General features: G+C 39.9%; 1 protein-coding gene across 49 annotated transcripts in view; it reads right to left on the reverse strand.

Moving 5' to 3' along the window:
• MADD (MAP kinase activating death domain) overlaps positions 1-24309 on the reverse strand; it is a 78901-nt gene that overhangs the window by 53526 nt on the left and 1066 nt on the right. For all 49 annotated transcript variants that reach the window (XM_081900532.1, XM_081900531.1, XM_081900545.1 and 46 more), the window contains exons 2-7: positions 6758-6930; positions 5131-5745; positions 3309-3612; positions 2858-2989; positions 1705-1818; positions 806-886 (exon numbers count right to left, since the gene is read on the reverse strand). In XM_081900532.1, the coding sequence (XP_081756658.1) occupies positions 806-886; positions 1705-1818; positions 2858-2989; positions 3309-3612; positions 5131-5745; positions 6758-6819 (1308 nt within the window). In that variant the 5' untranslated portion in view covers positions 6820-6930. The remainder of the gene's footprint in view (positions 1-805; positions 887-1704; positions 1819-2857; positions 2990-3308; positions 3613-5130; positions 5746-6757; positions 6931-24309) is intronic.

The raw sequence follows: 24309 nt of genomic DNA on the forward strand, positions 1-24309 counted from the left end.
CAAAGCCTTTCTTACTTTTTTATCTCTAGAAGCTCCTAGGCATTTTTACATAAGCTTCTCTAAAGTAGAAACAGAAACAGAGGACAGAAAAGTAAGAAAGGCTTTGGATCAAATTGTAAATAGCATGCCACGAGAAGATTATTGTTCAAGAAAAACAGCTGAAAATGTAAATGGCAGGTCCTGCAGTTTCACAAGCCAAGTCCAATGAAAAAATAAGTGAACCTAAAAGAATATAGAGAGGCAATTTTTTTGTTATTAGGGGAAATTTACAATGTGCTTTGAAAACAAGACTACAACTTCTACTTTGTGCCACTTAAAAGAGAAAGAACGGGGGGGGGGGGTCAAAGTGTCTCCTCAAGGGAAAGGATACTTATTGGACCTTTGTTCAATAGTATAAATGGACAGAATCTGCATCTAAACACACACCGGCTTTCCCTAGTCATCCTCTAACCAAGACTGACTGTGTTCCAAAGGAGCCATTGCAAAGATATTTTTTTATTCATGGCACAGAGCTGCAGAAGCCCCATTTTGGACAGCATAATTTCCTGCATTGAATGAAGTATCACTAATGTACCCACTATCAGCTACCTGAAATAACTCTCTTTAACCACATTTCTCCTAATTTAGAAATGTTTCTTCATAGAAGTTGAAATAGTCATATTTACATTAGAGAGTCCACTTTGAGTCTGAACTTTAGTAATAAGTTGTCCCATTATGATGCTGCAAACTGTCACAGCATCCTTAGTTATCTAATATACCAATAGTGGAAATTATCCCAGCCACATTCACTAGAATCCTTACATACCTGCTTTAAGTGCTTTTTCAATTCTAAAGATTCTGGTTCCGGCAAAACAGGTAATGACTCAGCATTTGTAGGAACAATCACCTGGAATAAAAATTTATAGAGAAAATTGCGTTTACAAAAACTCTTGGCGTGGACAGTCTTTTATGACTTCTTGGAAACAAGACAGAAATAGGGGCAGGAACCTTGAAGTGGATTTAATTTTTCCTATTGCTTATGCATTATTGGCTGTGCTCTAAGATGAATTCAGAACTGTCAAGCAGATGATTTGGTTTTCCAATCTGTCAACAAATTAAAATGTGACCTAATTATGTCACTTTGCTCCTTGGTAACAATTGTTTTAGAAAATATTTCCTTGCCCTTTCAATGAAATAATTTTTTTAAGCGTCAAAAACAATCACCATTTAATTATAATTTTAAATTGTTCTTTTAAATATTGTTTTAACATAAAAGGCCTATAAATATATTAAACCAATAAACATATTTTGATTTGTTTTGCACATCAAGAAACATTTAACAAAGGCTGTATGGGTGTGGCTATCCAAAATGTGTATTTGCTAAATTATAAATGTGTTTTTAAGCTGTCTTTTAAGGTCTTGCATTTCCAATGCGGCCTACATAACACAATATAAAATATATTAAAAATCAGTAATCAGTAATCAGTTACAAAGGACAGTGACTTAAAAGCCTAACCAGAACCATTTCAGCAACTTCAAGCAAATCTGCAGTTTAAAAAACGAACAGCTGTTAAAACCCTTTAATACATAAACAAACAAGGCAACATCTGTTTTGTGTTAATTAAGAGAAGGAGGTGGGATTAGGAAATAAAATCGTAACACCCACACAGTCCCCATCAAGAGGAATTATATATAAATGCTGTTTTATGAATAGGAGTTACCTACCTTATTAGTATCCAGATCAACTAGCCATACATCATCTGGCATTTTAAAGTCTAGTTTGTAAAGAAAGAAGCTGGCTGGGACTCCAATGATATAGGGTGTTGGGGCCAGAAGCAGCTGTAGCAAGCAGAAAATATTAATAAGGAAAAAATCTGAATCCTTACAGCTTTTCTGCTAACAACCCACCCACAATCACTAAAAGCAAACTACTGGAGAGATGACAACACTTAAAAGCATAAGCAAATGTTGCTACAAGAATTCATTAAACTTTGGGCTCAGTAAATTACTGTGAAAACAATAGATGCTGTAGCATTACTGAGATAAAACAGGTGCACATCTGAATAGTAATCTGGATAGGAGACCACTGTGCATGTAAGAGCAATATATTCACATAAATAAGTATTTTTTAAAAGAATTTATCAAACACCGAGGTAAGCAGAAGCTGAGAAAACATCTAAATTTGGGGAGGCCTCCTTGAACAGGTAGAAAATGAGCTTTTCATCAAAGGACCAGATTATAAATGGAAGAAAACTGGTGCTTGAAAAGGCAGCCTGTGGTAAAAATGGCAATCAAAACGATACTGTGTTTGGAACAGCGCAAAAAAAACTGCAGGGGAAATAAGAAGTTTTGTGGAGAGCAGCAAAAGAAAATATTTGACAAAATAGGCCTTGCTAAGAAATATGTCCTTTGCAAACATTCTACATTCTTGTAAAAGGTGGTAAAAGAATAAGCCTAAAACTTTAACAGCAGCAAGTAATGTTGCTGGAAATTGTTTTCCCTGTTTTACAATTATTGGCTCTTACAGGAACTACACTTCTTGAATCACAGGTTTCCTGCAGGAGTAACATGACCCTTCAGTCTTCTAAAGTAACTGTGGACCAAATTGCCTAAATGGCATCAACAGCTTTGGAAAAAAATATAGCATATAACCACAGATATAATATGGAACATCTCAAAGTAAAGTTTGCTCTTTTCTACACTGTCTGCCATTTCTATTCCTATCATTAAGCTTCACTGTGATTTGTAGGAGCATCTCAGTAGTTGCCAGGCACATTGAAAAATATGCATTTTAATTTAGACAGGACAAAACCCAGCAAGAATTCGACTGTTTCAGCAGTGTCATAGCAGTACATCCGTCACTGAAACGATGGCATACCTGCTCTGCAGAAGCCATACAGGTAGGAAGAAGTGGAATCACTGGGAACATGTACTCCAGTGGGTAGATCATAGCCACAAATGCCATGACAGACATAGAGAGCGCATTATAGTCCCGTGACTGCAACACCACCTGCAACCAAGGAAACTCTTGTCAATACATGCACACAATTATTTTCTCATGATAATAAGCTCTTAGGCTTCTTCCAATGGGCCTTCATATGATATGTATTCTAATACTGCAAAAAGATTTCCCTAAACAAATATAATTTCATGCAGAAGCCTCATAATCTTTATTGCTTCTGTTAATAGGAAATTGAACATTGTGATAAAAACATACATTCGTCCTTTCACATGGTCTTTGTTAAGTTTCTGTTGAAATGTTGAGGAACAGACAATGCAGCCTTTACGTCTGAAATGTCTACAAGTATATTGACACACGTCCCTCTCACCTTATGTTCCAGAAGAATGCAGGATAGCACCTGCAAACATGCATCCACACCTAAGAGCTCCAAGGGCAGATGCAGGGGGAAATCCACCAGAGAGAAGCGGGATGGGTCAGGAAGGGCAAACGTCAAGGCTGGCTGCAATTCATGGGGTAAGACTTCCACATCCACGCGCTTCTGGCCAGCAACAGGCACAGGTGAACGAAGCAGCCGGTAAATCCACGCCTCAATTTCACGCAAATCATGTAGCAATGCACTCGATTTCTCCTCCACTAGAAGTGAACCTGTGAAAATCCGCCATATTGTGTCCCTGTGTAAAAGCAACAAGATTAACCCCAAACACATATACTTGGTAGTTCTACTGAGAAACCTGCCAAAATACTCAGGCTGTGTGAATTCTTCCGTAAGAAGTCAGACTAGGGCGTATACGCATGTCCTTTTATTTTATTTTGTTAACAAGATGCATATACCATTTGACTGTAGTAAAACCTTTAAGCTATTGTACAACGCAGACCTAGGTGAAAAGAAGTATGGCAGAGCCTTAATTGCATCTTGTTGGAAGCATAAAATTCCTTGCAATGTATGGATCTATCTTTGCACTTATGTCACAACTAGAGGCTATAGCTCTGCTCAGTTTGCTCGACAATCCCATCTACCCATGCTTGCCAAAGCCGCCCACTCTCTCCCTTACAGAGCTTTGGGCTGCCACACCCTGCAGTGGATGTCTCTCCACAGCTTTCCTGAACTGCCAACCCACCACTTCTTGTCACACTATAAAACCACCTGTTGCCCACCAAGTAAACTGCAGAATGATGACATTCTTACATTTATATTATTATATTATATTATATTATATTATATTATATTATATTATATTATATTATATTATATTATATTATATTGTAAGATAAGAAAGCAATCAAACTCCAAATAAATCAGATGCTTCTTTGACTTCAAACAAGTACCCTAGGAAGTGTTATACTGTACTGTTGTGCAAGACAGAAGTCAGGTTGATAGTCCCCAAAGATATTTAAAGGGTTTTATATAGCACATAATTCCTCCACTGTATCACACATATAGTCAATCTATAATGTATATTTTAGAAGGTTCTAGCAGTTTTAACAGCATAAAATGAGGGGTGTAGAGTTACCAAGAACAGAAATTGTTTTTTAAAGAAGGAATCACAAATTCACTTTCCTGTGTAGTTTTGTATTAGAATGCTACAACTATATGTACTTAGTTCTCTTTTCATGATGTATTTGTGCACAGAACATGAGACAAAGCAACAATGCTCCCAGCACAGCCTACCAAACCAACTGAAGCTGATCCAACCAAGCAGATATAAGAGCAGGGGAAGTAGTCACTTTCAAAACCACAAAGTAACTAGAACATAGGGAACAACTACAAAACTGAGCTGATTACAGACATTACTGGTTCAACTTAAGGCACAAATGCAAACTGGGAACCTGGTCCACTAAGAGGTATATGACATCCTAGGCTGGCTAAAATATGTAAGCACATAGTACATATCTTCTGCAATGGGTGTCAAGTTTTGGCACACTATGAGAAGTAAGGAAAGCAGTACCACTAGGTAGGGTGTGTGTGGAAAAGGACAGCATGGTATGATACATTCATGCCTAGTGACTATTCCGTTGCACTAACTCTGTGGCCTGTGTACAGCCTGCATGTCCTCTCATGTGGCTTATGAAAAAACAGTGATTCTGTGTCTACTCCCTTTTTCTTGGAAAACTTCATCAAACCACAGCAGAAAATGAACTGCATCATCTAGATATGGTATTAAAAGGGACGTTTGCATCCCTTCATGTACCTCTGCACGCCTCGAGGGATCCCAAGCTTCTTGCCCAAGAGTCTCTCGCTGCAGCAGTCCACCAATTTCTTCAGGGTATACAGACATTCACGAAAAGTAGAGAAAAAGGGATAGTGACTAATGATGCAAAGTGAGGTCAGGGTGCTGTTACGAGAACGGTGGGTGGCTTTTGCAGAACGTTTACTACGAGGTGATCGAGTAACATCTGGCGCAGACTCTGTGCTTGGTGGCTGCAGAGAACCACCGCTCTCTGAACTCTCATTACCCCTCTCTTCTTGGGTAGTGGATGTATCCCCAGACTTGGGTGCTTTCTGCCCATCTTGGGAACGATGTCTGCCGCTGCCTTCTCCCTTCTCCTTGGGCACACGCTTTTGGAAAGAACGGTAGAAGTTGACGCATATCCCATAGCGAGTGATACCAGAATCTTTATCAGTGAGTGTAAAGACAAAAGAATTATCATCTCGTAGGCTCATCCGTTTCTGTCGCACACTTAAACATCCCTCTGGCTGGCAGAAGAACACTACATCAGGAGGAAGTGGAAAATCAGTGTGATCTTCTAATGGGTAGCGGCGCAGTAGTTCAGGTGTCTGTGCCACACTATCACTGCTTGGTTGCCTACAAGCAAAGCAAATGCAAAATTACTTGATACTGAAACGCCATACTGGTTACACATTTGAACAGTGGAAATACGAGAGGGCCTATTTCTGTAAGTGGGAGCTGCAAGCACCATGACTCTGGGTTGCAATGTAATTAGGGCAATGAATAGTAAGATCCGCATCAAGAACAAATGAAAGCAAATTTGTGCTTGGCAAGGCTCTGACAGGGTGGCCAAGGTACTCAACCCAATCAAAAAGCAATGCGTGAAGGTAGGGCAGTAGCTGCTTGCACAGCTTGCTGGATGGGAAAGCTGACACCAAGAAGAAAGGACGTTGAGACTAGTGACAAAAGGAGGCCCCTGCCTTCACAAAGAGAGAAGTGGCAATTGTCAGAGGAGCTTGATAACATCTTCTAAAGTGGCAGTTATTATCTGTGTGGTCTGTACACACAGGTGGACATGTTTTCAAACAAGAGTACAACAGTGTTCTGTTTCCCTCTCCTCAATTAGCATATCTCTCTCTCTCTCTCTCTCTCTCTCTATATATATATATATATATATACATGCTGCATGAATGCACCACTGTCTTGTATGCCTCCAAAGGATGTTCACTGGTAAAGCTGTAGGATGCCCTCTCCCATAGCTACTCCACCTCACTAGGCATCACTGGCCAAAACACAACTCTATGTATGAGGTGGCTAGCCTGTGGGCTGCATCTGGCCACCTAAGGTTTTTTTGTAGTTCCCTAACACCCTCCCCCCTTACAATCTGTCATTAAAAAAGTAATTTTAAAATTATTTTAATTGTTTGCTCGTTGCTCCCTTAAGTACCCCCCTGTGATGCCAAAGGGCTTTTGTGCTACCCAAGCCATCTAAAATTCATTGCGTAAAATTAAAAGGCCACGCCCACTTTTGTTTTTTGGCCACACCCAGTTTTGCACCCAGAGGGTTGACAATGGGCCTGAAGAAGTTTATGAATATATATGTGACAAGGGTCATTACTGTGTAAATTCCATCTAGGTTGCTACTGTACCTGGCCCCAATAATCACAAGGTAATCAAGTAAGCGAGGACAGCTCTTCTTCTTCTGCACCATTGTCTTTCCTCCTTCACTATGTCATCTCAGTAAATTCTTCCCTCATTGGACCAGCTGGTTTCTGATAGCTGCCTCAGAAAACAGAATGCTCATGGAAACTGTGACATCAACCTACAACAAAAGATATTCAATTCAAGGTCAGACTCACATTCATCAATAACAATGCTCTGATCAGCACTTTCAGTATAAGCAGCATATTTGTCACAGGACAGGCTGTTCAAACAAAATACCCACACTTCCATCTCTTAGTATGAAATATACTTGTGAAGGGTAAACAACAGGGAAGTCTTGTTCACAGAAGACAGCCTCCATGAAATCACTTCAAAAGATTTGGGGTCACTTGCTAGAACCACAGCCGGACAAGGCTTACACAGGAAATGGGGTTTTGTGAACTGACACCAATACGTGAGTGATGTACATACAGCTGTCCCAATTTCCATTGCTTTGTGACTGGCACCGTGTGATACTAACATAGCAGGAGTTGCCTTCACACAACTTAGAATTAACTTGCAGTGTCCACTGTCTCTGGATGGGACTCTGGTTGCTAGTTTAAATGGATCTGGGGGGAAAAGTTTATCTTCAATTAATGAGGATGGTTATATCTGAAACTCTGCTTTTCTCTTACACAAGTTAGATCCAATTATTCACTATGTTCAAATTAGGACCTTAAAAACAGGAATTGGTCTAAAGCCCAAATTACATGTGACTTTAACTATACTTCTGCCCTTGAGTATAGGGTTTCCCTCAAATTGCCGCTGTGAGGGGACTTAACCTGGGTTGGGATCTTAGCGGGGGGGAGGGCTTTAAGACTTTGCCTCCTGCTATTATCCTGGTCCATATTAGGCCCCATGGGACCATTTTTTGCAATGCAAATTTCAAGTGTGGGCTATCCCAGCATATCTGCCTACATTGCTAGGATAACAACCTTGATGGCAATTTTTAAAACTGTATTAACCATAATCAACCAAGGCAAAGATTGTAAAATTATTGTTGAATAAGATAAAAAGAACATATAAAGTTGATAACACAACACAATTCTTAAAATACACAATTCATAACAATTCACAAAGCCATTTACTAATAGCAGCGGCAGCAATAATCCTTTTATCTGATTGGGTCTCTCCTTCCCTAAAGGCTGCCAAAAACAGTGTATCTTAACCAGTTGCCTAAAGCTATAAAGAGATGAAGCCAGATGCTCCTCAGTACAGAGGGAGTTCGACATGCAAAGAGCTACCGATTAAAAGATCGATCTTTGGGCTCCAACACCACATTCAACAGGGCATCATATGCTGATCTCAAAGCATGGACAGATTGATATGGAAGAAGGTGTTCTTGCAGATATTTAGGTGCCAGGAAGTTTAGAGCTTTTAATATCAAAGTGAGCACCTTGAATTTGGCCCTGAAACAATTTGCAACTGCTGCAGCTGTTTCAAGAAATGAATAATATGCTTGCTCCTTCCAGCATTCTTGCTATAGCATTTTGCGCTACCTGCAATTTTCAGGCCACCTTCACGGGCATATTATAATAGTTAAGCTTAGAGGTTACCAATGCATGAGTAACCACGGCCAGGCTATCTCTATTCTGCAGCTGGAGGAAAAAATGTTTTTTATAAGTGTGATAGGATATATTTTGACAAAATTTGACATATTTTTGTTGCTACTGTACGTTATAACTGCTTATACGTTGTTAGCTTCTTGCTAATACAGTAGAGAAAAAGAAATGCCTCAGCTGAAAAATAAAACAGGCTGAGATGTGGAAGCAATCTTATCTTGGGCACCTGAAATATTATAACTTTTCTACAAAAATAGAAAAGTAAATCTCTATTGTGATACCATCTACAAAGCAACACTTTAGCAGAATGTGTCTTGGGGACAGAATGTGTGTGATTTTCAAATAATCACAGTCCACACAGCAATCATAATCATAGCTTATTAGTGCATAATCATACTGCACTTTATTAGTTGGAAGGGGGGAAGATTGTCTGTGTCTCAAGACCAAATGGAATCAGAAGAACCTTGAATCAGCTAGGTACTTTAGATACTCTTGCTAAGCCCAAATGAGATGAAACATGGTTAAATTCTATTTTCATATAACTTAGATAAAACCACTTACCCTATAAAGCCTAGATAACACATATAGTAGTACACAAATATGGGCTGATTAATCTGATTATCCATTTATATAAGCAAATCCTTTTCGGCTCAAGAAGGTTCTCAGTTACTGCCATTCCACTGCAGCAAGTTCCTGAACCCCAGTTCTATCCACAGATACAGTGGTACCTCGGGTTACAGACGCTTCAGGTTACAGATGCTTCAGGTTACAGACTCCGCTAACCCAGAAATAGTACCTAGGGTTAAGTTCTGTTCTCAGGATGAGAACAGAAATTGTGCTCCAGCAGCGCGGCGGCAGTGGGAGGCCCCATTAGCTAAAGTGGTACCTCAGGTTAAGAACAGTTTCAGGTTAAGAACAGACCTCCAGAAAGAATTAAGTTCTTAACCCGAGGTACCACTGTATACTGCAGCACTGAGAACCGCAGATGTCGCAAACACATTTTTTAGAAGGAAAAAAATCATTTTTATTATTAAGTAACAAACACATAAAAGTGACCATAAAAAAAACACAGAACAGAGAAAAGTACAAGTCATTACCCAGAAATTCAACATTTATTTCTGGAGAGTGTTACTTCACTCAGGGAGAATATTTATCTTTTCACTTTCATCTCACTACATTCTCATTTCAGTAGCTTCCACTCATACATAAAAAAGCAACTGCTTACTCTTCTGATTTTATATTATGTGCATTCAGTTACTTTCATAAACAACAGAAAACAATATATTCATTCATATGTCACATGTCATAATTCCATAGCCTCCATAATTTCAGACAAATAAATTAGGAATACTCTTGCATGCTTATAACAACGTTTTTACACTAAAGAACATGATCTGATGGACAAACTAGATGTGAAATTAACAATGTCATTGCAGTTAACATATCTAGCCATTTAAACTTAAATAGCCACTGGGGGACACCAATTGGGTTCACAACCACAGTTCATGGGAGGAGACTAATCTTTCCCCATGCACCATAGTCACAATTCCAACAGTACTCCCCCTTGCAGTTCCTATTTAAAACTACATATGTTTCTTGAAATTAATCTAATGTCTAGTTTTTCTTGAATATCACTGCCTTCTGAAGCAGGATAAAAAAATTCCTTCCAGTAGCACCTTAAAGACCAACTAAGTTATTTAGTTCTTGGTATGAGCTTTCGTGTGCATGCACACTTCTTCAGATACACTGAAACAGAAGTTACCAGACCCTTCTATATAGTGGTAACTTCTGTTTCAGTGTATCTGAAGAAGTGTGCATGCACACGAAAGCTCATACCAAGAACTAACTTAGTTGGTCTTTAAGGTGCTACTGGAAGGAATTTTTTTGTTTTGACTATGGCAGACCAACACAGCTACCTATCTGTTTCTGAAGCAGGAATATTAGTTTTTCCTTGCAAAAAAAAAACAAGCAAAAATGTTTAATGGAACATTTAATTTCACAATAGATCTAGCTGTACTTACTATACAATGGCTTCAACTTGCACATTCCGAAACTTTCCTGATATGCAGGTAAGTGAGGGTTGAAGAGAAAGCATTTTGTCTTAGACAAGCAAAAAAAGAATATACTTGGCTCTGCTCAAAAGACTTAAAAGCAAAAAGGATGCTGTTTCATATGGCTCCTGTATGGTGGTGCTGACAGTTATCTATCACATTTTGCACCAGTTGCAACTTCTACATCATCTTCAGGGGCAGCCCCACATACATCATTTTCCAGTAACCTAAAAGAGAGGTTACCAGAGCACATACTACTACAGTGGTACCTCGGGTTAAGTACTTAATTCGTTCCAGAGGTCTGTTCTTAAGCTGAAACTGTTCTTAACCTGAAGCACCACTTTAGCTAATGGGGCCTCCTGCTGCCGCCGCGCCGCCGGAGCATGATTTCTGTTCGGATCCTGAAGCAAGTTCTTAACCTGAAGCACTATTTCTGGGTTAGCAAAGTCTGTAACCTGAAGTGTATATAACCTGAAGCGTATGTAACCTGAGGTACCATTGTATGGCCAAATTATCCCTGTCCAAGAAGGGGTATTGCTGGCAGTAAAAATACTTTTATTCACTTAGCAAGTTTTTTATTTGAGTTAAGCCACAGATTCAGCTTGTTGAGATATGCTGCATATTATTCTTTAAGGACAAGAGTATTGGTATCAACATTTAAGCATTTTAATACGTATCACAATAGGTTGGCTAGAATATAATCTATAGGCACAATATCTAACAAGAAACCTGAGCATCTTTTAAGCTACCCAAGTGTTTGGCAAAAGCCTTAAGACTGCAAACAGTTAAAAACATCAAGCATTAAGATCTGCATTTTAAGTGCTGGATTCTTTTTGAAATAAGGGGGAAAGTTTTATTCTAGTTATGTAAATGATAACTAGTTCTCTTCCCACTCAGAATGGGAAAGGGGAACAGGCCTCATCAAAAATAAATAAAGCCTTCGGAAATTTCATGAGAGTGCAAAACAGTTAAGAAGGCCAGATATGAAAGGGCACAGATGCTACAACTTCATTTCTAGTGATGTTAAAAATATATTGCCTTTGCAAAAGCAGTGACATGATGACAGAAACACTCTCTCTCCAGCATGTACCGTATTCAATTCTATGATCCATATCATTGCTTCTTCCACAAGAGATGCTCAGCAGCAGTGCTTTTTCCCCCCAGGGGGTACTCAAGGGTACGCAGTACAGGCACCTCTTTTTGTTGTTGTTAAAAAGTGTGACACCGTAACAACTTTAAGGTGAGTACTGGCACCTATTTTTATAGGAAAAAAGTCACTGCTCAGTAGTGTGTAGGGCAAAATAAGCAGTTGTGTTCCTCAACAACACTCTCACATAGAGTCAATAAGCAATAATTGAATGATAATTCATTTTCTATACTGCTTAATATATTAAAAAGATCTCTAAAAAGTGTACAAAAAACTGAAGCAACAACAGACAACTTTTTTAAAAATTACAAAAACAGAAAATTATATAAAAAATGTTACATTAATACAAAGTTATTAATATATACATATCAATTCATTTTCCTTCTGACACAACCTCCCTCTCAGCCTCTGTCTGGACGCAGTGTCCAAACAAACTCCCTCCTCATACACAAAAGAGAGTTCCTGGAAACAGTAGGAATCACTCTTCTCTCTCACTTTTTATGGGCAGGCCCAAGGTGGATGGTACTTCCTCAAAATGCCCACAGCAGTGTCCCATTCAGCTGGGGAGCAAATACCTACAGTGGTGCCCCGCAAGACGAATGCCTCGCAAGACGAAAAACCCGCAAGACGAAAGGGTTTTTCGGTTTTTGCGTCACTTCGCTAGACGATTTTCCCTATGGGCTTGCTTCGCAAGACGAAAGCCCATAGGAAAATCTCCGGGGACCTCTTTTAAATGCTGGCGGTGGGGAGCAAAGCCTTCCCCCCCCTCCGGACTTCAGAAGAGGTCCAGGAAGGCCGGCGGGGGCGAAAGGTTTTGCTCCCCACCGCCAGCATTTTAAAAGCGGTCCAGGATAGAAGGGAAGCGCTTCCCTCTATCCCGGATGGCTTTTGAAGTCAGGCGGGGGGAGCAAAGACTTTTGCCCCCCGCCAGCCTTCAGAAGAGGTCCTGGACCTCTTCTGAAGGCTGGCGGGGGGCAAAAGTCTTTGCTCCCCCCTGCCTGCCTTCCCGGGAGAGTGGAAAACACAGCGCTGCCTTCCCGCTTTCCGCGGAAGGCAGGCAGGGTGGACAAAGACTTTTGCCCCCCGCCCGCCTTCGGAAGAGAGGTCCTCTTCCGAAGGCGGGCGGGGGGCAAAAGTCTTTGTCCCCCCTGCCTGCCTTCCCGGGGGCTTTTAAATCACCCCGGGACTGTCCGGGGCGATTTAAAAGCCCCCGGAAGGCCCCCTGCCTTTCCGGGAGAGCGGAAAACACAGCGCTGCCTTCCCGCTTTCCGCGGAAGGCAGGCAGGGGGGACAAAGACTTTTGCCCCCCGCCCGCCTTCGGAAGAGGTCCAGGACCTCTTCCGAAGGCGGGCGGGGGGCAAAAGTCTTTGTCCCCCCTGCCTGCCTTCCCGGTGGCTTTTAAATCGCCCCGGGACTGTCCGGGGCGATTTAAAAGCTTTTGCTCCCCCCCCGCCTGCCTTCAATAGCCGTCCGGGGGCTTTTATATCGCCCCGGACAGTCCCGGGGCGATTTAAAAGCCCCCGGGAAGACAGGCAGGGGGGACAAAGACTTTTGCCCCCCGCCCGCCTTCGGAAGAGGTCCAGGACCTCTTCTGAAGGCTGGCGGGGGGCAAAAGTCTTTGCTCCCCCCCGCCTGCCTTCAAAAGCTGTCCGGGGGCTTTTAAATCGCCCCGGACAGTCCCGGGGCGATTTAAAAGCCCCCGGGAAGGCAGGCAGGGGGGACAAAGACTTTTGCCCCCCGCCCGCCTTCGGAAGAGGTCGGGGGACAGACTGTCCCCGGACCTGGTCTGAAGGCAGTTTCCATAGGAACGTATTAATTGATTTTTAATGCATTCCTATGGAAAACCGTGCTTCGCAAGACGAAAAACTCGCAAGACGAAAAGACTTGCGGAACGAATTAATTTCGTCTTGCGAGGCACCACTGTAAATCAATTAGAAGTGTCACACACTGAGGAAAGCTACCATTCTTGCTTCACTGCTGTACATAGTATGGTTATCATTGGTGTAGTAATTGTTTGGTCTAATATTACCACACATAGTACAAGGTTTCAGCTTTCTTATAAAGTTTTTTTGCCTTTCAGAGCAGAGCACGATGACTGTGTTTTCATCAGCAAGTGCCCTGGCCATACAACCTTCAATTCCATGCATACAGAGACTGGATAACAGGAGCCTCAGGTAATCTGATTCAGATCAGTCTCCATAGCAACTCAGTCTCTTGTCCCTAGATCACAGCCCATTGGAACTATTTATAGAGCAATTGCAATCTCCCCGCCCCCCACACACCATGCACACACAAATCTCTCAGCACCACCCACATTACAAACAAGATTCACTTGGGCACAATAGCTGCCTTCAGCTGGCAATTAAACATCACGTTCACAGTATCAGGAGGTGCATATGACAGTGTGACATTTTCACTATGCACTTCAACTTGCAAGTCACAAGAGCTTCCCCCCTCTCCCCGTGGAGGATAAAAATCAGATTAATTATCTCTTATTGTGAACTAGGCTACTTTTACTGAGCTCAACTGGGGGGGGGGGCGGGAATCTCCATGCATCACAGAACTAGTAGAATAGAATGAAGGGGGGAAATTGGTCAAGAAAATCTGGCTCATGACAGAAGTAAGCCTGAATGCCTGTCCTGAGTAAATGCATATTTTTCCTCAAAGAACCTAGAAGCGGGAGGAAGAATGTGAGAGGCAGGAGAAGATTGGAGGTCTGGAGACTGTAGGCCAGTGATCAAAGGGGTCAGACAATTGCCACATCTATAGTCCAAAACAAAAGTAGCCAAGATACAGTAATGCCCCTGGCTCCCTTAGCCCAAGTCATTGGGCTACAATTCTCATTAACCCAGTCAGCATGGTCAATGGTCAGGGATGATGGAAGTTTTAATTCAACATCTGGAAGATGTCACATTGGTTATCCTTGTTTTAGAGTCCTAGCAGAGTGGCTATTCTTTTAACAATTGCATAAAGATGAAGCTGTGTCAATTTTGGCTTCTACTGTCACTGCAGCATTGTGACCTGATAGGCCTTAAAGGACCAACAAGGGCTAAGAAGCAGAGGAGGATGGATGCTGATTGAACGAGCCAGCTACTACCTTGGCCGCAGGCTTCTAATATAGAACACATAGAGCAAAACAATCTTGCCAAATACTGAAAGACAGTCAGTAAAGAATCTGACCTTCAAATTCTTTGAGCTGACTGCACCAAAAACAACAACCATGCAGCCAAAGGAGAACAACTGAAATTTTCCGTAATCAAAAATGGCTTTTCTTTATGCATCAGTGCCAAGAAGCACAGTTCACATCTTCTTAAACGAACAGCTATATAATCCAAAATTCAATCATGGGGTAATCTCATGTTCAAATATTATGTTAACTTGACACCTACTACTTGGATGAGAATTTTGTTCATTCCTCATTTTAAAGTGAACTGACTCAATTCCCACCTCCTGGACATACACAGACCAGAACACAATTATCCTTCGGATTTCACACTTCCCCAAAATTTATGATCCAGTTCTTAACTCAAAGAAATGCACTAAGTGTTTTGGAAGATGGTCTTTGGGACCATATCAGACATCACATCACAACTAGTCACTTTGGACTCCACTCTGGACCTTTTATTGATCCCTCTGAAACAGTAATATTGCTACTCATAATGGCCATATGTATTGTCAAAAAGGTCCATTGAATCCCATTATGTGGTTGACATTCAAGACAGACTCGAGTATTGCTCCATTTGGTTGTAACTAGTTAGTGTTGCAACTAGCTAGTGTTAAAACTAGCTGATGTTTAAGCATCCAAGAAATGCTCTTTTTCACCATTTTATGTTACCTGAAATACAAGATAAAACTCACAAGCCAATATTATTCTCTAGGATTGACTGTAGGAGCATAAAGTATATTTAAATTTCCTTCCCCCAATGTACTCTGATAGTTACAATAAAGGTATCAACTTTTCTGGTTTCTCACAGCTATGAATGACCAGATTAAAAAGTCATTCTGCCTCTTGTGCAGCCACATAAACTTTGTGTGTAAACAGCAGACAGCTTAGCTGTCAGCCGAGATCTAAATTCAGGTAGGTAGCCGTGTTGGTCTGATGCAGTCGAAATAAATTTTAAAAATTGTCCAGGAGCACCTTAGAGACCAACTAAGTTTGTTCTGGGTATAAGCTTTCATGTGCATGCAGACTTCTTCAGCCAAGATCTAAGTTTTATCTGATAACAGTGCAGGAAGATTAGAACTGATCCAGAATTGATAGCTTAAGCACTTGCCAACAGAATTATTCCATTAAAGCATTACAAATTTTGCCACACAACCAATAAATAAAAAGCAGTCAACAGCATAGTAGAATGCCAATTAAGTGGCTGTTTGACTCTTGTTTATTCTTTCTTCCAGGATGGAAATCCTCATGGATAAAGCAGCAAGAATCATTTATGCTGTATGGGAAACTAATAAGTTTTCCTAAATTCCACACTTCATAAAATAACCTTGTAAGAAATAGAATTAACAGGATCTCCAACAAATGTCAAACTATATAAAATTACTCAACTGGGCAGGATTATATAAAATATTCATTTGCTTCTTTTACCCACTTTTGCCTCATTTTCTCCAGTAGTATTTCCTTTAAATATTATCTAAGAGTAAAGAATACTCCACAAATACTTGTTCTCCAACAGTTAAAGCTCTAATGATAAATAAGCAAAAAGAATGTTAGGCTGCATATACAGCACCACATAAACCAGATTAGCTACCCTCAATTAATTTAACATGATGCTCATAGCATCATTGCATTAATTCACAATCACAATTAGACAGAAGATGAATGGTGGAATTGTGGCTCAGCAAGAGGTTTTTTTAATATAATGGTTATGGAACCCTGAGGAGCTGCAGGGTGCTCCAACCTCACATTCCTAAAGGGAGGTGCAGACCCCCAACATATGCAGGCAGGGTTCATCTAGACAGGCCAGCTTATTAGCTGTGATTCCTGCATTGTTCTATGATTCTGACTGTCTGGTTAAGCACAGAAAATAGTAGAAGGGCAGGGGAAAACAACACAGTTGGGGAGTGCTGTTGTTGTTCAAGCTCCCCATCCCCCAGTCACAGCAAGGTCAAATAAATAATATTTATTGTGTTGGTCCACAGACCACAGCAGAATAAAACAAGACACCAAGATTTCTATAAAAGTACAGGAGTCATCACTGTAATGATGACGGACTCTACTTCATTGGAGGTTTTTAAACAGAGAGTTTGGATGGTCATCTGGCAAGGATTCTTTAGCTGTGATTCCTGAATTGCAGGAATCTCTGGGCTAGATTACCCTTGTCGGTCCTTTCCAAATCTACAGTTCTATAATTCTATGATTGTTCCATGTCAATCACACATGCTATGATTCTATTATTGCTCCATGCAGTGAACTGCAATAATTTGTTTGGGCTTTCCTGCAGGAATCTTAAGTGAAACACTGGCCATTATCACAGACAGAATACTAAGTGAAAGATCAGGATACTAATATTGCACATTTCACTAAGTCATCCTACTAAATACACATGGCTAATTTCACGGCTATGTTCTACCTTCACTATCAAAGGCTCTGAGTACCAATTGCTGGGAATCACAAATGGGAAGGTTTTGTTTTTTAAGTGGGAAGAGTATTGTTGTAATTTAAGTCTTCCTTGAGGGCTTCCCATAGGTACCTGAATGACCCCATGATAACAGGATGATGCACTAGCATGCACACTTTAAAAAAAAGTGTATATAGACTACAAAATTTCTATGCAATATGACAATGGAAAAATAGTTTGAAATCATATCAAATTTATTACCTATTTTTGCTCACTTGTCCACTCCCTGAATTTTTATTTTTCCTTATTCTATTGAACATTTTAGACTGTCCTCATAAACTCATACAGTACATCTAATGTATTAGTGTCATTGTCAAGATTAAAGTTCCTGCATTTCAAGTACTTTCAGGTTCTCTCCATTTGTTACATTTCTATTCAAAACCATCTGAATATTTCATTAGCATGTGATTTGCTGCCAATATTAAAGAATTATGAAAGATGTTAAGGAGTATGAAGGCAACATATTTTCCTCTAATTTGCTTGCTATCTATTACTTTGTTTCCATAAATGTTGAAAAATATGCAATTAAGATTCTTTAGGAACATGTTCAAGGTTAAGTTGTCATAACACATTGCCAGTATTTCTTCTCACAGAGTAGATATGTCTGCACAGAATTTTATGTAAGAGAACTAAAATGATTCATCTACTGTGTGCTATAGAAATTGTTAGTTATATAACTGCATGCAGCATGTGCACATAATATATAGTCTGATATTTTATTGTGCGTTTATCTTGTATCTAATAATGAAGAGGTAACAGCTCTAGATACCCTAAAATGACTGTGTCTAAAAAATTTGGTCATGGACCCAATCAGAAAGGAGGTGAATCTTGACATAAACTTAAGTGGTGCCCAGGATCTGATGCTAGATGTTAAGTTAAATCAGTTTGGAACAGTTTCCATACACCTATCAAATTCAACATATGTGAAAGTAAACATCTGCCAAGAAAGTTCAGCAGTCACATTTGACTTCGAAAGAGGAAATTTCTATTTAAATGATGAGATTGGTAGAACCAAATAATCATAGAATTGTAGAGTTGGAAGAGACCCTGAGGAACATCTGGTCCACCCCCTGAGGAACATCTGGTCCACCCCACCCCACCCTGCAATGCAGGAATATGCCGCTGTCCCATGCAGGAAACAAACCTGCAACCCTGGTATTATCAGCACCACACTCTAACCAACTGAGCTAAGGCCTATATAGTTATATGTCTAATACAGGTATAACAAGGAAAGAAAGGAATTGTTTATGCATGAAGTTTTATCCTGCTTTTTCATGTCTTTCTAAATATCCAAAGCATATTGCATAAAATATATAAGCACACTCATAAAATTATTATTATTATATTTCTTTATATCCTACATTTTCCCCCAACAAGGACTTAAGGTAACTCACAGCTAAAATAGAATAAATAGCAATCACTAAAAATAAAAACAAAAACACTTAGTGTGTGTGTGTGTGTGTGTGTGTGTGTGTGTGTGAGAGAGAGAGAGAGAGAGAGAGAGAGAGAGAGAGATTAAAACATACAGATCATTACAAAAGTATTACAGTACCAGACCTTTCCTTAAAAACAATCAGTTCCCAAAAGCCTGTTGGAACAAGAAATTATTCATCTGCCAGCAAAAGGCCAACAAAGAGGAACCAGTCTAATTTCTCTAGGAAGAGAGTTTCAAAGTCTGGAAGCAGGAACTGAGAAGGCCCATCCAAAAGAAAAATCACACTATAAATTGTTTCAAAATCTCATTTGTAATGAGGATGCAAGCTATTTCATAAAACCCTGAAAAAATAGAAAGGTCTTAATATTTTCCCCTAAATGTTAAGCTGAAAGGAGAGTTCAAAAATAAGACACCATGACTGAAAAGGACCAGCTCTATTCCCTTACAGATTCCATCCAATGCTTCGGTGAAAACTGAAGTAGGATGTGGCCTGTCCATAGATGGCAGAATAAAAAAGGCTAGTGTCTTCAACATGGCCCATTAGAATTAGACTAATAGTAACCAGCACAATTAGTTAATACTGGTACTATATGCTGTCTCTACTACTGTTTCCCTTATCCTTGAAAGGAATTGAGCTGCTGCATTCTACACAAGCTGAAGCTCTGAAGACTTTTCAACAGCAGCTTTATACACAATTCACTGCAAAAATAAATGGCAAATGCATTAATCACATGAGCCCCAGGCTGCTTCCATGTTGAGCAGCTACCATGAAACAGCTATACTTTGTTCACTCACTTTATGTACGACACCTACATTACACAGTAAACAAAATACCCTCCTCCCATGCTTTCCCTGTTCAGCTTCTGCTACCCACCCCTCAGAAATGTATTATGTTTTAAAAGTTGCACAATTTTCTGAGGTGTAGCTGACCCATAGCACAGCCATTCCAGCATAACTGGCTGATAATGGCCTGCATATAATGTGTTCTAGCCATTTTCTTCTTTATAGTCTGTATCTCCTCTGTAGGAATTCTCACTATCTTGTCAACTCTTCTCTTCCAAATAGCATTACCTTTACAGTCGTACCTTGGTTTTTGAACAGAATGTGTTCTGGAAGTCCGTTTGACACGTTTGGAACGTTCGGAAAGCAAGGCGCAGAAGCCGTGCCGGACGTTCGGCTTCCAAGGTAAAGTTTGCAAACACCTACTTCTGGGTTTGCGGTGTTTGAGTTCCTAGTTGTTCGTGAACTAAGCTGTTCGAAAACCAAGGTACAACTGTATTGCAGTGAGGTGGGTAGAACTGATCTGGAGAGAAGGAAGGAGCATTTAACCCTTTCCCACATATACTTTCACATCACTGAATATTCTCCCCCCCCCCCCACACACACATTTGGAACTAGAGACAAGGGAACTGATCACTTGGCTATGTAATTTGTATCCCAGAAGTATGAATGCAGCTTAAGGCAAAACAACAAAAACTGGGTGTAGATATATCATCTGTGTTTGAAACACAGCAGCCAGTGTTGTGAGATGGCACTGTGGAGCTGCCCTGACATAGTTCAGGGCTATGCAGATGCCCCTGTAAGAGTGCCAAATTGGCTTCACCAGTACAGATTTTGTAATGCAAACTTTGTAGTTATCTGCCAATTTGTTGGCCTGCATTTAGGTAAGCACTGAAGCTGCACAGAAATAATTTATAAACTACATCTGATCTTAGCCAAAAGGCTGAGAAGCAATCTTCATTTTTTTTCATTTGGCAAGTATGTATGTGAATTCTTTAGTTTAAGCAAATGCCTACTTGCACAGAAAATACCTTGGTGGAACCTCGGGTTACGTACCGTCCTCCTTACGAACGCTTCGGGTAACGAGCTCCGCTAACCCGGAAGTAGATGCTCCTGGTAGCAAACTTTGCCCCGGGATGCGAACAGAAGTTGTGCGGCAGTAGCAGGAGGCCCCATTAGCAAAAGCACACCTCAGGTTAAGAACGACTGTGGGTTAAGAACGGACCTCCGGAATGAATTAAGTTCATAAATGGAGGTACCACTGTAATTGTTTTTTGCCTTCTCCTGCTGGGTCTGATGTTACATATGATTTAGTGTTTTGCTTTTTTCATTATTTTCCTTATTTTAAAGTAATTTTTGTCATAAGTTATAATAATAATATATTATTTATACCCCACCCAATTTTAATAAAAACTCAGCAAACAAGAATAAATTTTATAAAAGCAGCTGAATACCAAAAATATTTAATAAAAGTATGATGGGGGAGGGGGGAACTGTTTTCTTTATGTACAAATATACATAGCAGTACTTTCTTCAAAGTACTGGGAATGAAGAGATAAGCCTATTCAAACTTGTAACCAAAGGGAAAAGGGGAAATATTATGTAAAACAGAGAAAACATCACTTTTTAATTACATCTCTGAGAAGACGAATCAATCATAATACATTAGATTTATTTTCTCAGTTTTGCCTTGCTATTCTGACATTTCCCCACTGAAGAAGAAAAAAAATGCCTATAGTAGGAACTTAACATATGTGAGAAAGTTTATTTAATTAGAAACCCGCAAAGACACAATCAGGAACTGTTTACATAAGTCAAAACCATACCATTTTGAATATATGGAAATGTTCCAAATAAATATTAGTAAAGTACAAAACAGTTTGGAAATGTCCAAGCATCCCCCATACTTGGGATTCATGGCAGCCATGTGTACACCAAGCTTGTTTATTCTTGTACTATTTATGCTTGCCTGTTTCTCCACCCCATGGCTCTACAGAAATCACATTTTAGATACTGTGACAGACATTTTCTACCTGATTTGCAAGGTAGGTTTGTGCATTTCTCCGTGATTTATCTAAGCTTTGTGCAATTCCTCATGACATTAATATAACATATGTACATAGACTATAACCTATAAAACATACATATGATGAAAACAACTGCCAGCTGGACTAGGGAAATAAACTAATGCCAACAAAACTTTTTAGCTGGAGTGAGTGGGGAGATGGGTTTCCTGATACAGAATGGTAGTTGCTGTATAAATGCAGATCTTTTATTATTAGGCTGCAGAGAAACTAACATGTAGATGGCCAGATACTAAAGTGGGCCAAGTGCTCTGATGCAACAACACAGTGCATATTTATACAATAGTATAGAAAATCCATGAAAAGCCACTCCTAAGCTACTTATTACCTTATCTTAATAAATTCCACCAATGAATTCCTTTATTAGAATGATGTCACATACACACACCATTAACAAATTATTATACATTAAATGCCTGTTACTAGTTCCAGGTAGCATTGGTACAACTTCTCTACTAATGAAGGTAACAAAGGTGATTTAGAATATGCCAACCACTCTACAAAGTATTAAGAACATAAGTATTAACACCCGACTACGCTGGAAAATCATCATATCATATCTGACTCTGGTTTATATATTTTATCATAAATAAATATCACTTGATGTTTTTCAATGATTGGTATTATTTTATAATGAATTTTAAGTGGCATAATGTTGGCTCTATCAAAATAAATTATTCATTTTGAATTATCATAATATGTATTACACTGCTTATTGTAATGAGGTATTGATAGGTAGTTTTATGGTTGCATTGCAAGCCACATTTTTGGGATGCATTTATGTGGGAAACTGGCATACAAACTGAACTAATAAGAATGTTAGTGTAAGTGCTGGGCTCCAGTGCTAGCCATTAATTCTTGCAGGCAGAATTCAGGTTTTTATTTTGTCCTTCTATACCTTAAATTACTCTCAATCCAGTGCTCTAGCAAGGGCATCTATAGGAATTTTCTCAGCAACTGTCCAACAGCCATAGAACTTCTCTTCGAGACTCACAAAAGCCTAAGGATCCTAGATTATTTTCACATAGCACACTAAAAGGTGTACTTGAGGTTTTCAAGTATTATTTCTTTCACAGGAGACAAAGAACAACCATTTAAGCTTCTTGTATGAAAGTCAAATACAAATCACTTTAGGCAGTAATCCATGTTGGTTTTTAATGTTTGTTTGTAATTGGTTTAAAAGGATAAAATGAGAATTCCCCAGATGCCTAGATGCAAGATTGGGGTAAATACTCTCTTGGTGAAAGAGCTCCAGCAGATATTGAAAATGACAAAACATGCAGGAAAGCAAAGCAGTAAGCTCCACTGAATTCAATAAAGCTTGCTTCCCAGTAGACATGTTGAGGGTTGTGCTGTTAGAATGTTTTTGACACATGACCGAAGTCTCAGAATATTTTTACATACTACAGGGCCTCTTGGTGAACTATTTTACATACACAATAAACACTTAATACAAATTTTAAAAATTGAATATTTTAACCAGTGTTGTATTTTGCATTTGTGTTACAATTACAAAAACTACCAAGGCTCACATGTGAAAATGTCCTTAAGCCAGTAGGGGGTAGAGTTTTGTCTGCTCTGGCCTGTCTTTCACAAATGCTGTCATTCACTTTATGTCGAGTAGACAGATGGGACAGAAATCTAAATAAATATGCTTTAAAGATCTCAGCAACATCAGCAAGCAAATCCTTAGCAGAATTTCCTATCAACATCCCCATCATGTTTAATATACAGCCTAAATGTATTTGTTTTCAAGAACACACAAACATTTTATCATACAAAAGGAGACACTTGATGGGGGTGCATTATTCTGGTCAGAATTATTGAGAGGCTATAAGTGAATGGCTCCATCAGATATGGATAACTAAAGACAATAACTATTCACTGTACATCAGAAACACATAAATAACATGCTGTGTAAGGGGGGAAATGCCAGCTAGATGGTTCTGATGAGTTCCTTGCTTCCGCAAAGAAACCATGAAGAATGGACAGTTTCTGCCACCTCCAAGGAATCATACCTAGTGATGATCAGATCCTAACAGATAAATGGCATTCTTAAATTAATTTTGATCCTATTTTATATTGTTTGATTGATCTATAGTATGTTACTTTTATTGTGTATTTCTTTTGTAATATGTGTTAATGTTGTTCCCCACTTTGGGGCGTTTTGGGCCCAAAAGCATTGCAGAAATGATCACCAGGAAAATGAAATCTATCTAAGGAGCTCATGTGTACAGAATAGATGCTACTCTATTAGTTGAACTTACAATGTGTCACCACACAACCCTTCATTCTTTAAAGCACACATTCTCCTCTTTCAGATTGTTTCAACACTGGGAGGCCAGCTGCTTCAAAAACCACAGTCCCTTAATAGATGCTGTAATTTTCCAGCTGGCCAAACTCGACCCCCAAAAATGCAAGTCAGAAGCAAGCAAGATCGATCTCCCAACACCTTATTTTGCAAGGCACAGACGGCAAAGACAGACTCTTCATTTCCGTGTGGAATGTAAGCCGACCCCCGCGGCCTTGGGGACGACATACGACCCCTCCGCGGGTGTTGTTGGGCCGAAGAATATCTCTGCTGAGTTGGTCACAGCAACGACAGCCGCAAACTGCATTTTATCTCTTCCCTCTATCTCTCTCTCTCGTGACCTTGGACAAGCATCCACCCGGAGCGAGTCCAGAAGAGCAGCTGCAACCGTATCGCATCCCCCAAGGACAGGAGAGATGGATCCACAGAGCAAGGACGGGGCATCTTCGCGTCGCAAGCTCAACCCAGAGGAGGGATGAGAGGGGGGCGTAAGCCACACAAATCAC

Source organism: Podarcis melisellensis, assembly GCF_964234715.1.
Source record: "Podarcis melisellensis genome assembly, chromosome: 1".
Taxonomy (NCBI): domain Eukaryota; kingdom Metazoa; phylum Chordata; class Lepidosauria; order Squamata; family Lacertidae; genus Podarcis; species Podarcis melisellensis.